At 34.6% G+C, this 13,742-nt stretch overlaps 1 protein-coding gene across 1 annotated transcript; it reads left to right on the forward strand.

Annotated features, from left to right (window-relative positions):
* The first annotated feature begins 6,859 nt into the window (after positions 1-6,859).
* LOC113712449 (synaptotagmin-2) lies at positions 6,860-13,418 on the forward strand. The gene is made up of 13 exons (XM_027235879.2): positions 6,860-6,999; positions 7,093-7,401; positions 8,133-8,231; positions 8,321-8,371; positions 8,456-8,579; positions 9,543-9,661; positions 9,846-9,947; positions 10,453-10,527; positions 11,095-11,171; positions 11,269-11,515; positions 11,931-12,281; positions 12,421-12,552; positions 12,975-13,418. The coding sequence occupies exons 2-13, from the start codon at positions 7,291-7,293 to the stop codon at positions 13,104-13,106; spliced, it is 1,620 nt and encodes a 539-aa protein (XP_027091680.1). The 5' UTR covers positions 6,860-6,999; positions 7,093-7,290; the 3' UTR covers positions 13,107-13,418.
* The last annotated feature ends 324 nt before the right edge of the window (positions 13,419-13,742 follow it).

Consider the following 13,742-nt stretch of genomic DNA (forward strand, 5'->3'; position numbering starts at 1 on the left):
CTGCACTCCCACGTGCTTCTGTGCCTTTTTCTGTGTTGAATGCCGGGGAGAAAGTAATTTTAAACTATGGATGGTTGGGTTTGCGCAATTTGTCGACGCTCAGAGATTATATACCATCACTATTATATATTCATATTTCGTGGTTGAAGGTGGACAAAATTCTTATCATGTACGCCACAGTCCACCACCAACTCGAATTAGTGCAAGTTTAAACATCTATGGCACAGCTTTTGTAGCGGTCATATAAATCAAAACACGGAGAAACAGTTGTTATGAACTAAATATTCAGTCATTGTATATAGTTCTAAGCTGATAGATCATTAACATCGCAACATGATTATGACCATATAAGAGTTTAGTGGCGGAGGTAAGACCTAGGGTAAGAAGGTGCAACTGCATCTACTATCAAGTAATGTAAGACTAAACAACCACATTTTAGTCATAGATGAAGTTGGTTGAAATTTCAAAACAACTACCTTGATAATGTGGGACAACAACATAATGCAAAAACGTCTAGTAACTTATATAATATGTATTATATATGCTATTAGCAAGTAGTTTGATTGACAAGCTAAATCCTAATCCTTTTGATAATGTGGTCAATAATTTAATGAAATTCCCATATATGTTTTTCCATGGAAAAAGAAATTAGAATTTAGCATTTTCACTCCATTTATTAATTAGTTAAATAATGAATACTAGTATTTTCACAAAATGATATGTTTAATTTAGTCAACTATCAAATTACAAAGCATTTAATACCAAAAATGAGTAACACAATTACAAATTATCCAAGTGCCAATGAGTTGATTATCAAGCAAATAAAAGACTAACAATAAAAGAGAATTCAAGTTCACCAAAGAAAGAAATATTCCAAAAGAGAATCCGACACACTTAAGTATGTGAAGGACATATATATATATGCATATATACACTAGGGGAAAAAGCCCGCGCCATGCGCGGGAGTTTAGTATCTATAATTAAAGATAGTTAATAATTATTATTTAATATTTTATAGTATAAGAATTGAAGTATGACAATTTTATTATGTGATATTAAACAGAAAAATCATAAATTACACATTGAGTAAAAAATATAATATGCACTGAAATATAATTATAAAACACAATTAACCACTTTGCATCTAATCTAATAGAATAAAAGATCTACTTATATCTGTTCATGCACTTTAGGGATATTAAAATTTGTTGTTTAGTTTGAATTTGATTTTGATATGAGGGCAATCCACCTCATTATCTTGTCATATAAGTGAGATTTGAACAATTAGCATACTTGAAAAAATCATTGCTAGTGGAATTTCGGTTCTTGCAAGTCAAATTCTTTAATTTATATTGATTCCAATGGCATATCATCATGAAACATTCACATTGACCAATCAATCAATTATGATTTATTGTATGATTTAAGACATATAACAAAGCATCTCATTCTCAGTAGGGGTTACAATCACAAAACATAAGTTTTTGACCTAATTGCAAAGATATACAATAACTAACATGCTAATCTAGATGAATAATTACCTCAAAAAAGTACTAAAACATCTTAATCCATTCAATTCAAGAAAACAATTAAAAGTAATGAAGTACATACTTTGGATCTACAGCCAAATACTTTTAAGTAGATAGTTAAATATATTGGCAAATCAAATGGAGTGAAAAATTGGCTAAATGGAATCATCAATAAAGTAGCAAACAATTTGAAAATTACCATAACTAATAGTTAAAACAACAAAAGAAGTAGATGCAATCTATAAATGAAAAATTTTATGATGATAAACTTATTCTAAACCACAAATAACAATTAACAAATGTGATATCTTCCCTATCAAGCCTATCTAACATGGGCAATTGAATTAAAACACTAAAAAAAAGTATTACATATACAACTTGCAAGATTACAGATTTCTTACAACCAAAAAAGTAGGTTAGTTAAAGAAAACATATCTATTGATAAAGATGTTGCAAAATGGGATAGAGGAGTAACTAATATAGCAATATCTGAATTCAATAGACTACATCATTGTAGTGGAACAAAATTATAAGTAAATGAAATGAATTTGAATAGATGGGAGTTACTATGGTAACGGCCAAGAAACCAAACTTCTCTACTAATCTAATCAGTATTAATTGTGTCTTAACATCTATATATCATAAGTTTGCAAATAACTGATGAAAAATGCTTTAAGAAATTAAGAGACTTGGATGTTAATCCAATTAAATGATTAAAAGGATTTTTATGTAATTCCACTAAAACACAAGTTGAATTCAGTTGTACCCAATGTTTAATCGGATATCGAATATTGCCACATGTTAAACTTACCCATAGCTTTAAATGTCTGACAGAACATTTAAGTAATTGTAAAAAAAAATCAAATTAGCTATAATGATTCATATTCAATATTTCAATTGCACTTCAAATGCTCTCATATTTCCAAAATAGCCCCATCCTTGCGATTGAAATCTTTGCTCTAAACTCATTCTTATATAGTATAAAGATATATAAGCTTGAAACTGGAAAGTTTGCGTATAAAATTGTGGTATACTATTTTTGTGTTCTGATGTTGATAAAATTTGCAACGATTTTGTGGGATCATAATTGAGTATTCCATGACGCGTAAAAGCGTGCCCTCTTATTTCAAGCGCACATATAGAGGGGATTAGAAGCATGTTCAAGAGCAACTCATCCTCCCCAAAGTTAGGCGTCCAAAGGCAAGAGCTTTTATAAATAATTTGGTTGAAACATTGTGGGGGACAAAGCTGAGTACAAAACATCATCCGACCCAAAATCAAGGGCTGCTTTACCAATCAAATCAGAACAACAAGTGGCTCACATCAACGTGTAATGTAGTACAACGTTCAACCAACAATTCAGCAAGACAGCAAAACATATTCTACTTTTCAAAGTGTATCTGAAAATTTTCCAAAGGAGTGGTCCGCCGTGTAAAATATGAAAAGGTGATGTCAGTTTGGTAATGACGCCGTTTGGCCACCGACCAATTTGATTAAATCCAGCGTCCCTTTAAATGTGGTGCTATATTCTACGTATATTATTATTGTTAGTTGGAGATGGAATGGAGCATCAGTGGTAGAGATTGGCCATAATAAAGGCTCAAAGTCATTTTTCTCGACCAAATAATTTTCCAATAAAGTAGTTTAACACGTCTCTAGCATCTCGACCAAAGATATTTCGATGCTTCATAATAATAGCAAGAGTATTATGAAAATAATAATAATTGCTAGGGTGCAATCTCGAATGATTGGCTTCCTTAACATATGATACATTTATTACTGATCACGGTCACATGGAGCTGCTGATTTGTGGTGGGCTGGTAGGGCACCCATCATCATCAAGAAAATGAAAATTATAATAAATTAGTAGAAGAAAGAAAAGCTCAAACCGTGTGGCAAGTGGCGACATGATATTGGTAATTGTTTATTCAATTCCTTCCTCTAAAACGGGGCGGATGCATTGAGTAGTACGAGATAAGAGAATGGCGTATAAGTAGTGAGAGATTTGGGTTCGAAATTATTCACTTATATAATAAATTAAAAAAATGTCTTCCTCTAGAAGCAATTAATCGGCTGTAGAAACAAATATATATATATATATATATATCAACTTATGGTATGTGTTTTTTTGGTTGTTTGTCTAACTATTTAGTGTAGTCATTTTAAAAAATTATTAGCGTTTGTCAAAAATACACAATGTGTTTTTTTTTTCGTAATGTTTGCTTAAAATTTTAGTGTAGTCGTTTTCAAAAATTATTTAGTGTTCATCAAAAAATACACGAAACACCAATTTTTCACGACACTCCCTTCCCTTGCTCTCTCCTCTCAACCCTTCTCCACCGTTCACCATCCACCGTTCACCACTAACACCTATCACCACCACAACCACTTCTTGCCATTCCCTTCTCCTCTTTCTCCCTCGTCTCACTGCTCCGACACCTCTCTTTCTCCCTCGTCTCAACTCAGGAAAATATTTAGATTTCAGCCTCGTCCAAAATTCACAACAAATGGCCCGTTAAGGCTCACTTTAGTTTCTTTTATAACGAGGTTAATATGGTTTGGACTCAATCATATAATCATAATTAATTACACAAAGTCATGGAACATTTGAGTTTGTCTCCTTATGATTTTATTCATCGCTCTAAAAATCATTAGTAACTAACAGTTAAGTTTCTCCACAGACTAAAGTGCGCCTCCTGTTATAGGCCATATTGGAGCAAGACGCATGCTATCTTTCACTAAAAGTGGTTGAGACAATTTTTGGCATCAACGTTAGGATTCGTTAGATTATTTTACTACCATAATCAGATTATCTTAGAATTTTTTTTTTTTGACTAAGAATAAATGCTGAGCAGATCATTCAACGAAGAATTTAGGGAAAAGGGATTAGAATTGCAATTATCTTTTGTTTTGAGCTAATAGTTCAAATTGAAAAATAAATTGCACATATGTACTGATCTTTATGAATTTTAATCTGCTCTGTCAAATAATAATAAACATGTTAATTCGCATTATGAAAGAATAAGACAACTCAACATATATTAGGTTGAGAATCAGCTAGAAAATGGAAAATGGTAATTGGCGAATAGTAATACATTCTTTCTTTCTTTAAAAACGTAGAAGTGATCCCAAAAAAGTATGTTATCAAAAAGAGTACCACCGGTGGTCACCAACAATGAGTACAACTTTTGCTAGCAAAATGGCTGAGTTCTGCTGTACCCTCACCTCCTCTTTAATGGGAAAAATAAAAAATGGAAAAGAGTATCCTTTCCCATGTTTTAATCTGATAGAAGCCCAACAGTGCTGTTCGCTTGTATGAATCCCCAGATGAGAAGGTCACGCCCACACATGCATGAGATCGCAGTCTGCTTGGTTTCGCATCTGGGCCCTGTGGAGATGCTTCTAAGTGGTAATTGTGATCTGCCCTTTCTTCGGCAATTCAAAATTGTACTGCCCACATCCTTAGTCCAGGCCCTCATTATCTTCTTCTTTTTTGATTTTTAATAAAAACATAATATATAGTTTCATTGATGAAATCTACGCTAGTGGTCTGTTTGGATTGTGAATTATTAGAGATATTTTTACTGTAGCACTTTTTGTGATGTGATGTATGTGAAATAAAAAGGTAATTGGGAAGGTAAAAAGGTGTATTGGAAATTGTAATGATGATATAAGCAAATAAATTTTGAGAAATAAAGCCCAATCCAAACAATGTAAAATGAATTGTTATTCGTCTCTTGCTTATGGAAAAAATGAATTTTTACGTCAGAATTGCAAGTGATCATTTAGAAATTTATAATAACGAGATACAAGAAGCAACAGCTAAAACCAGTTGCTTTCATGCAACTGCGGGGTTCTCACTCGAAGCCCTTTTGGCACTTGAGTTTTTTACCAAATTTGTTTGTTATAAATTTTGTAAAAACTTTAGTTACAGTAATCTTCAAAAAATTTTCAAAAATTTTAAACTATACACTTCAAATATATTCAAAAATTTACACACTTCAAAAAATTTTTTAAAAATTTCTACGGTAAACTACAATAAAATTTTAGACAAACACTAAAAAAGAAAGAAATCCCTCTATCAGTTTCTTGGGCACGCTGACCCCCGCATACAGTACTAAACATTTTGGCGTTTTTTTGTTGAATCCAAAATGACTTATGAGCGAAAATTATGCAATTCATGACTTGACTTTGCTGGATTCCGCTAATCACTATGCTCATCAATATTTTTCTTATTATCCTATTTCTGCGGACAGAGAGATTGGAGAAAAAATGCGATTTGGTTGATGAAGTAAACATATAGCAGCCACTGCAACTATTCAAACAAACTCACGTAACCAACCACCATTTCATTATTAGTTTCATGCGCCAATTCAACTCGTTGTTCTACGTGGTGTTACTCGAGAAATTCGGACGAATAAAAATATGGATTAGAGTTAGCGAAATGTAATTGCAATATAAAAATATGGATTAATTTTTCCTGCACCGACAGTGTATATGCTGCTGTTAGTCTTGAATGAATGACAATTATGTAAAATTTAAATTTAAAATTCAATTTTTTTGATACATGCGTGTCATAGATCTTACGTTGATAGTATTTACACTGTTAACGTATATAACGTGTACTCTAAAGGGCATACTAGTGCGCTCGTTGTACACGAAAGTTGGCCCGATTGATCCACTCCTTCATCCAAAATCCATAACCTAAGTCTTATTATTTAGGGAAAAAAAATTATAACTACTGAATTTAACACACTCCTTTAATTAACACGCACGGTTACTTGTTCTATGGAGAGTTTTGATGAATGTTGTAAGAATACAATTAACCTAAGCATTGAATTCTTTACTGTCGTCCCATTATAATTTATGCCCTAAAATGTTTTTCAATCACAGCATATGGATCCCTCTAGTTTTGGACTGACAAGAAAGAAAGAGGACATCGCTGTACTTCGAGAAATTGCCAGGTCAGGAATCCAGCAAGCCGAGGATTTCAAACTTCCGTGTCTAACATTTTATTATCTACATTGGCCAATGGGGAAGAAGTTAAATCAAGAAAGTGGCAGGCCGGCGGCGACCAACTTCAATTCAAATTTGCTCATATCTTTTGTGATTAATCATTACCCAATATAAAAGAATTTTGAACGAGAAATATCAAAGTAAAACAACCAGTCACGTTATCCTCGTTATGTAGATACACGTACCTCAGGGGCCCCTCTCGAGTCTTACCCAAATTAAGCAGTGCTTACAAGATATTTCCGAATCATTAGACCAAAATACCCTCATGCAGAAGCAATTAAGGCAGCGGAAGCTTTACCGACAAGTACGAGTGGCACGCGCTTGAATTGTTCTCTAGCAGAGCCGTTATGTGTGGATCAAATGGGTAGTTGAGGCATAGATTATAGATGGGACATCCGCATTTATGTCTTTTCCAGATACTGAATATTTCCTTGCTAAAGATCTTCCGCATAATGTAAGTGTAACGCCTATCATAGCCAAAGGCTCTTGCCCTCCTCCTCTTTTGTTGGTTAACTTTCTGCTAAAGTTTTTGGTTTTTCCTTTCCAGTGTTTTCAAAGTTGATCCCAGGAGCCCAAAAGTTTGTTTGTCATGCAATTCTTGGAATTGGGTCGTAGAAAGGTTTCACCTTCTGTAAAACCGGAGTGCTAATGATGAACATTTAGGCTTTCTGGCTGACCCTTTTGTTCCCTTGTGAGGATTATTGTGGTGGCAATTTGAGGTGATTTAAAAGCAAGGCTTTTAGAAATGGCTATAATCAGTACAATTATGGGTGTTTTTGGGTTTGGAATCGGAATCACCATTGGGCTTGTGATCGGATATTTTCTCTTCATCTACGTCCAACCAACTGATGTCAAGGTCAGTTGTTATGATTTTTATTTTTTAATCTGTTGATGTTCTGTATTTTCGTGCCTACTTTGATATTTAATACGTATCCTTTTACCTTATTTCGTATGCAAATTCTGTAGTATGAGTTTTGGCTGAGTTCTAAATGGTAAATGAAGTTGTATGGTAGTTATTCCCACTTCGCTGCAAATGAACTGATGAGTTTCTTCTCAAGTTTATGAGGAAGAACGTACTTATCCTTGCTTTTCTATCTTCTATACTTACGAAAGAAATTCAAAAAGTGTCATGCTGGGGCAGAGTGGGAATATAAAGGATTCATTGGTTCTGTTTTCTTGATTTCTTGTTAACATTCACGTTTAACGACCACTCCTTTGGTGTACTATAGCTGCCTGAAATTTAAGCTGCATTCCCTTTTTTTTCCCTCTTTTTTGGGGTGTAGTCATTAGTGTCGGGAAAGCCCTTTGACATTTTTTGCTTGTATTTCCTACCTTGATTTGTACTTGTTCACTCCAATAGAAGTTTCCTCTAACGAAATTGAATTAACATTTGAGTTTGGGAAAAGCCACTTTCTCTTAGAAACTGCATAATAGGTTTCTGAAAATTAAGTAGAGATACTCAATATTTTGCAAGTTAAAGCAGGCAATGTAATGAGATGATCATGTGAATGAGTTTCTCTTGTTTTCTGATTTAAGCAAAGATTAAACGAGTGTACAATTATTCAATTTGGATTGTATGTTCTTCAGGATCCTGATATCCGGCCCTTGGTTGAGCAAGAAACTCAAAATCTCCAGAAGATGCTACCAGAAATACCCCTTTGGGTAAAAAATCCAGATTATGATCGTGTAGGCACTGCTCCATATATCATAATTTTGGGTTCTTGCCGTGTAAAGCATGAACAAAATACTCATCTTATTTAACTCATTTTTTTCAGCTTGATTGGCTCAACAAATTTATTGAAACTATGTGGCCTTATTTGGATAAGGTTTGTGCTTACTTGAATGTTGACGATGTATTACTTTTTTTTTTTTTTCCATTCCTGAGTGTGTTGATCAACAAAGATTCTCAGGCTATTTGCAAGACTGCAAAGAAAACAGCGGAGCCCATCATAGCCGAACAGATACCAAAATACAAAATTGAATCGGTTCAGTTTGAAGCACTGACTTTGGGCTGTCTGCCTCCTACATTTCAAGGTTGAGCTTCTCCTTTTTTCCCTGCTGCTTGCAGGACAAACTCATGTAGTGTATTATCTTGTTTTGGTTGGCTTTCAAGTGATATTCTTCAAAGATGCATATCTTTGTCAATTGAAGTTTAATGGTTACTAGTGTTCAATGCACACCCTATGTGTGCAAATTTAAAAAAAAAAATTAATGAGCATTTATTAAAAGATTTGATTGGGTTGGGTGTAATGTGATTTTTTTTTTTTTGTGTTGTTAAAAAAATTATTTGTGGTTATCGGAGATTTCTATTATTTAGTGGGAGGATAAATAAGGAAAAACAAAAAGTGACAAAAAAAAAAGTTTACCCCCCTTCCTCTCCCTTTATACATAGTAAGATAAGTATGGTGATCTAAGAGGACATGTTTAAAGCCATAGAGCTATTGGCATCTCATTCAGGTGATATTCTTCTGAGTGTTGCAGCAATGTAAGTAATTTTTTTGCTTGATTCTAGTCAAAGCTGAAAATTTGTTAATGCTGATTGAAATTGGACTTCTCTTACTTGTGAAGCTTAGCTTTTAGTTCCTTGTGACATTTTCTGAAGAAATATTGTCCATTGCTGAATTCTTTGAGCAGTGAATAATTTTGGGATCCACGTGTTTGATGACAATTTGGCTGTCCACATTCAGCAGTTCTGAGGTTAAAATCTTGTGATTGCTGGATATGAGTAATGTAGGACTTTAGCCTTCATGAACAGTGAGGATATATAGTTCACCAGTTTGTGCGGGTGCGTAATCCATTGAAATTAGAAAAGTAATGTATCATATTAAACCTCCTGTTGGATCATCCATTGATTTGCTTAGTCTTTTGCCCCTCTAACTGTCCTCTTAGCTGCTTATGCTGGTGTGAATTGTCATGAAAATTACTGTGCCCAAAGTCCAAAATTCCTTTTATTCTTAACAATGATCAACTTTTTCATATATGGCGCTTCTCTTGCAGGCATGAAAGTATATTCCACTGAAGAGAAAGAATTGATTATGGAACCAGCCTTGAAATGGGCTGGTAATCCTAACATAACTGTTGTTGTCAAGGCATTTGGATTGCGAGCAACCGTTCAGGTATTGGCTAATTTCTCTATTCTTTGGATAGAGAAAATGTTAAGAGCAGTCCTCTGGGTTCTAATGTTGTGAAGATTGCTATATTTAGATTAATAGTTATTTTCTGTCTTGCAACATGCTTAGCTTTCTTCCCCCTTTTTCTCTTGATTGTAAACATTTTTTTTTCCTTTTTTGAGTACTTCAGGTGCTTGACTTGCAAGTATTTGCCTCTCCACGTATCACACTGAAGCCACTTGTTCCAAGCTTCCCTTGTTTTGCGAAGATATTAGTTTCTCTGATGGAAAAGGTGAACGTCAAATGGATGGACTTTGTTTTCTTCATTAAATTAAAATATTTTCAAAATGGATAATTCTTTCTGCTGCTTCTTTTGCCTTGAAACTGGAGTATTTGTTCCCAGAATCCCTTGCTGTGCAGAAACTTATTTTCACAGTAAAGGCAAGTGTTAGATATGTGACTTGATTTTTATGCCTATATCTTTGAAAACGGATACTGATCTTTACCAGAGTTGGGAACTATTGTTCTTCTGTTGTGAATCGCACTTTCTGAAGTTCATAAATAATACAAGCTATCCAAAGAAGCAGACTGCTCTATATGTATAGCTGAGCAGCATTTACAAGTTATAAATAGATATCTCTGTTGAAGCCAAATTGTGTGCCACTCATATGGTGACTAAGGAATGTCATTTCTTTCATTCAAAAGATTCTGATAATCTTCATGAAATGCTGAAATTATTTATTTTCAGACCATAAAGTCGTCTTCTTATCCCCCCCCCCCAACCTCCCATTTTGCAGCCTCACGTTGACTTTGGATTGAAACTGTTGGGGGCTGATGCTATGTCTATTCCTGGTCTGTACAGGTTTGTTCAGGTATAATTTCTATTTTGCATTTTGTTTCTTTATCTTACTCTCCTCAATGAACTAGTTTTCAATGTTAATTTTGATATGGCTTATATGGCATGGCTTTTCAGTGAAGCTTATGCAGCTGATGCTAATATGTCCACTAAAAAGTTACTGTTAATAAGTGATTGTGAAGATGGGCTCATTAGCATAGAGTTTCTGTCCTCATCATGTGTATGTTTCTTCATTCCTTCAGATTTTGAATGCTGAGACAACTAGTTTGTTTAGGAACTTAACTAGTTTAACCTCTTGTTAACTCCTCTGTTGCATTCCTTCTGCTTTGAGGCTTTATTCTCCTCCAACTCCACATCTCAGTCATGGCTGTAAATATTGTTTGTCTTTTAACTTTGCAATTGTTATGCCATGGCTAAGCCAATATTTATCCTTTTTTTTTTTTAAGTGTAGAATTTTGTATAAACTGTCATTGCTACACCTATACCTTTAGATATTTCCAAAATATTGCAGCGTGGTTGTTGCGTGTATTTTACTGGTAACTCAGGCTGTTTGCATGACATTTCTGTCATATTTTTACTCCAGGAGCTTATTAAAGATCAGGTTGCAAATATGTATCTGTGGCCAAAAACACTAGAAGTACAAGTATTGGATCCTGCTAAGTAAGTCTATAGTCTTTTGATGAATTTTATTTAAAAAACATCCATCTACAGATGGTCCTACCATCTGATAATGCTTATTACATCTCCAATTTAACAGAGCAATGAAGAAACCGGTTGGAATCCTTGCTGTGAAGGTGTTGAGGGCAATGAAGCTTAAGAAGAAAGATCTTTTGGGTGCTTCAGACCCTTATGTGAAGCTAAAACTTAGTGAAGACAAACTTCCTGCGAAGAAGACAACTGTGAAACAGAAGAACTTGAATCCTGAATGGAATGAAGAATATAACTTTGTTGTGAAGGATCCACAATCTCAAGTTCTGGATGTTTCTGTCTACGATTGGGAACAGGTCTTTTCCTACAATTGCATCATAAATATTACGTCAGTTACCTTTTTTTTTTTTTTTTTTTTGAGCTTGATGGGGGGTTTATTTTTTCTAGGAGTAATTATATTAGTATCACCAAAGAAATGCAAATTACTCTACTGTTTAGCGCCCTGTGTTTTACATAAACCGTGCCAATTACCTTCGCTTCAAAAGGATGCATGAGGACTTGTGTGGTTTTCTAAACTGATGTAATTTGTATTGTTCAACAGGAGGATACTGAGCACATTTTAAATTTGTTGTGAAAGTGTTTTTAAGTTTATTCCTCCTTGCAGAGAGATTGTTTTGCTGCCCTACTCATTGCCTAAACAACATAAGATTTGCTTTATGTTCAATTTGCTCCTCGTGTTTGTGTAACTCTCAGCCAATTTATCCTACATAGGTTGGCGTCCATGACAAGATGGGAATAAATGTCGTCCCTCTGAAGGAGCTTGCACCTGATGAGCCAAAAGTTGTGACGCTTGATCTTCTCAAGAATCTAAACCCGAATGATCCTCAAAATGAGAAGTCACGGGGGCAGCTTGTTCTTGAAGTGCTGTACAAACCATTCAAGGACGATGAGATGCCCGATGACATTGAAGACTCAAATTCAATACAAAAGGCTCCAGAAGGAACTCCTGAGAGTGGTGGCCTGCTCGTAGTTATAGTCCATGAAGCTCAAGATTTGGAAGGGAAGCATCATACAAATCCATCTGTAAGGTTGCTTTTTAGGGGCGAGGAGAGAAGAACCAAGGTAAGCTGTAATCTATATTACTATTGATAGAATAAAAGTTGGCACATTGGGAAGAAAAGAACTAGAAGCTTTTTGCAACCCAACAGCTTCTTTTTGCAATTGCAATGATTGTTACTTGTGGATGGATCCATTGTTGCAGCCAGTGAAGAAAAATAGAGATCCAAGGTGGGAAGAGGAGTTCCAATTTATGTTGGATGAACCACCCACTGATGACAGGATTCATGTGGAAGTTGTTAGCACTTCATCAAGGATGGGCCTGCTTCATCCCAAGGTAGCAATTATCATGATGGGCATAAATATGTTCTTTCTTATTATGAGTCATGGAAAGCAATGCTGAAGAGCTATTGATCAAGACTAACTGTGTTGTTATCTAGAGATTGGGATGATGCTCAGATTAGTTTTCTTCCAACTACTATTTCAAGTTGATTCCAAATGTTTACTAATTGCTCCTCAATGTCCCAAGTAATTGGTTTCAAATTACAAAAATTTATTTGCTTGCATTATCAACACATTTTTTAATCACCATTTTATCTCACATACATCGTATCAGAAAAGTGCTACAGTAAATTATTATTATTTTAAAAAAAAAAAAAAACTATCCCAAATAATCTACTATCCAAACACACTAATTAATATTCAATTTGTGTGCTGATCAGAAGAAACTAACCACTTACCTTTTTATTTTCCTTGTAGGAAATTCTTGGCTATGTGGATATATATCTCGCAGATGTTGTCAGCAATAAGCGTATGAACGAGAGATACCACCTCATTGACTCGAAAAATGGTCGTATTCAGATTGAACTGCAATGGAGAACTTCAGGTTGAGATGCTACTCTATTATCACTACTGTATCGTATAGCCTTGCACGAACTCTCTCTCTCTCTCTCGTTTGCCTGCATGGTATGCCCAAGTGCAAAACTTTACTTTCATTTAGTTGTCCAATTTGTCAATAGATCTAGACCCCTTTTTTTTTTTTCCCCCTGTTTTCATGACAGTAACTCCTAGCATTTACATCAGTTTAAATGTATGCAAATCGCTCTGACAATCGAGTTACCCTTCAAGCTTTTTGTAACACATATATGTGTGATGGATTGCAATTTATGATATGGTATACAAGAAGGTTTTTAGCGGATTCAAGTTTTTGATTTTCATAAAAACAGGAACAATAAACTGCTAATTCGCGCAGTACTTCAGATTAGTTTTACTTGTGAACCAGTACACTACGTGATAGGGCATTTGCTGTTCCGGTGACCGTACAAGTATTGGATTCTTCTCCTCGTCTTTTTAGTTCGACTTTCAGAACAAACTTAGAAATATGTTAATGCTAAAAATTCATGAAGATAGATGACAAACTGCATAATTGTGTATTTTGTAGGCATAAGTTCCCTGTTGAAATCTTGGGCAAGTCGACTTTGAATTTTCCAAATATGCCATTTTCAGTAGTTCCTAGAGCAAAACTAC

This window comes from Coffea arabica, chromosome 10e, assembly GCF_036785885.1.
Source record: "Coffea arabica cultivar ET-39 chromosome 10e, Coffea Arabica ET-39 HiFi, whole genome shotgun sequence".
NCBI lineage: Eukaryota > Viridiplantae > Streptophyta > Magnoliopsida > Gentianales > Rubiaceae > Coffea > Coffea arabica.

Coding starts and splice junctions, on each gene's coding strand:
- LOC113712449 (XM_027235879.2), top strand. CDS start 7,291: ATGGCTATAATCAGTACAATTATGGGTGTTTTTGGGTTTGGAATCGGA. Junction 8,232..8,320: donor AAAATCCAGATTATGATCGT/GTAGGCACTGCT, acceptor CATTTTTTTCAG/CTTGATTGGCTCAACAAATT. Junction 12,553..12,974: donor TGGGCCTGCTTCATCCCAAG/GTAGCAATTATC, acceptor TTTTCCTTGTAG/GAAATTCTTGGCTATGTGGA.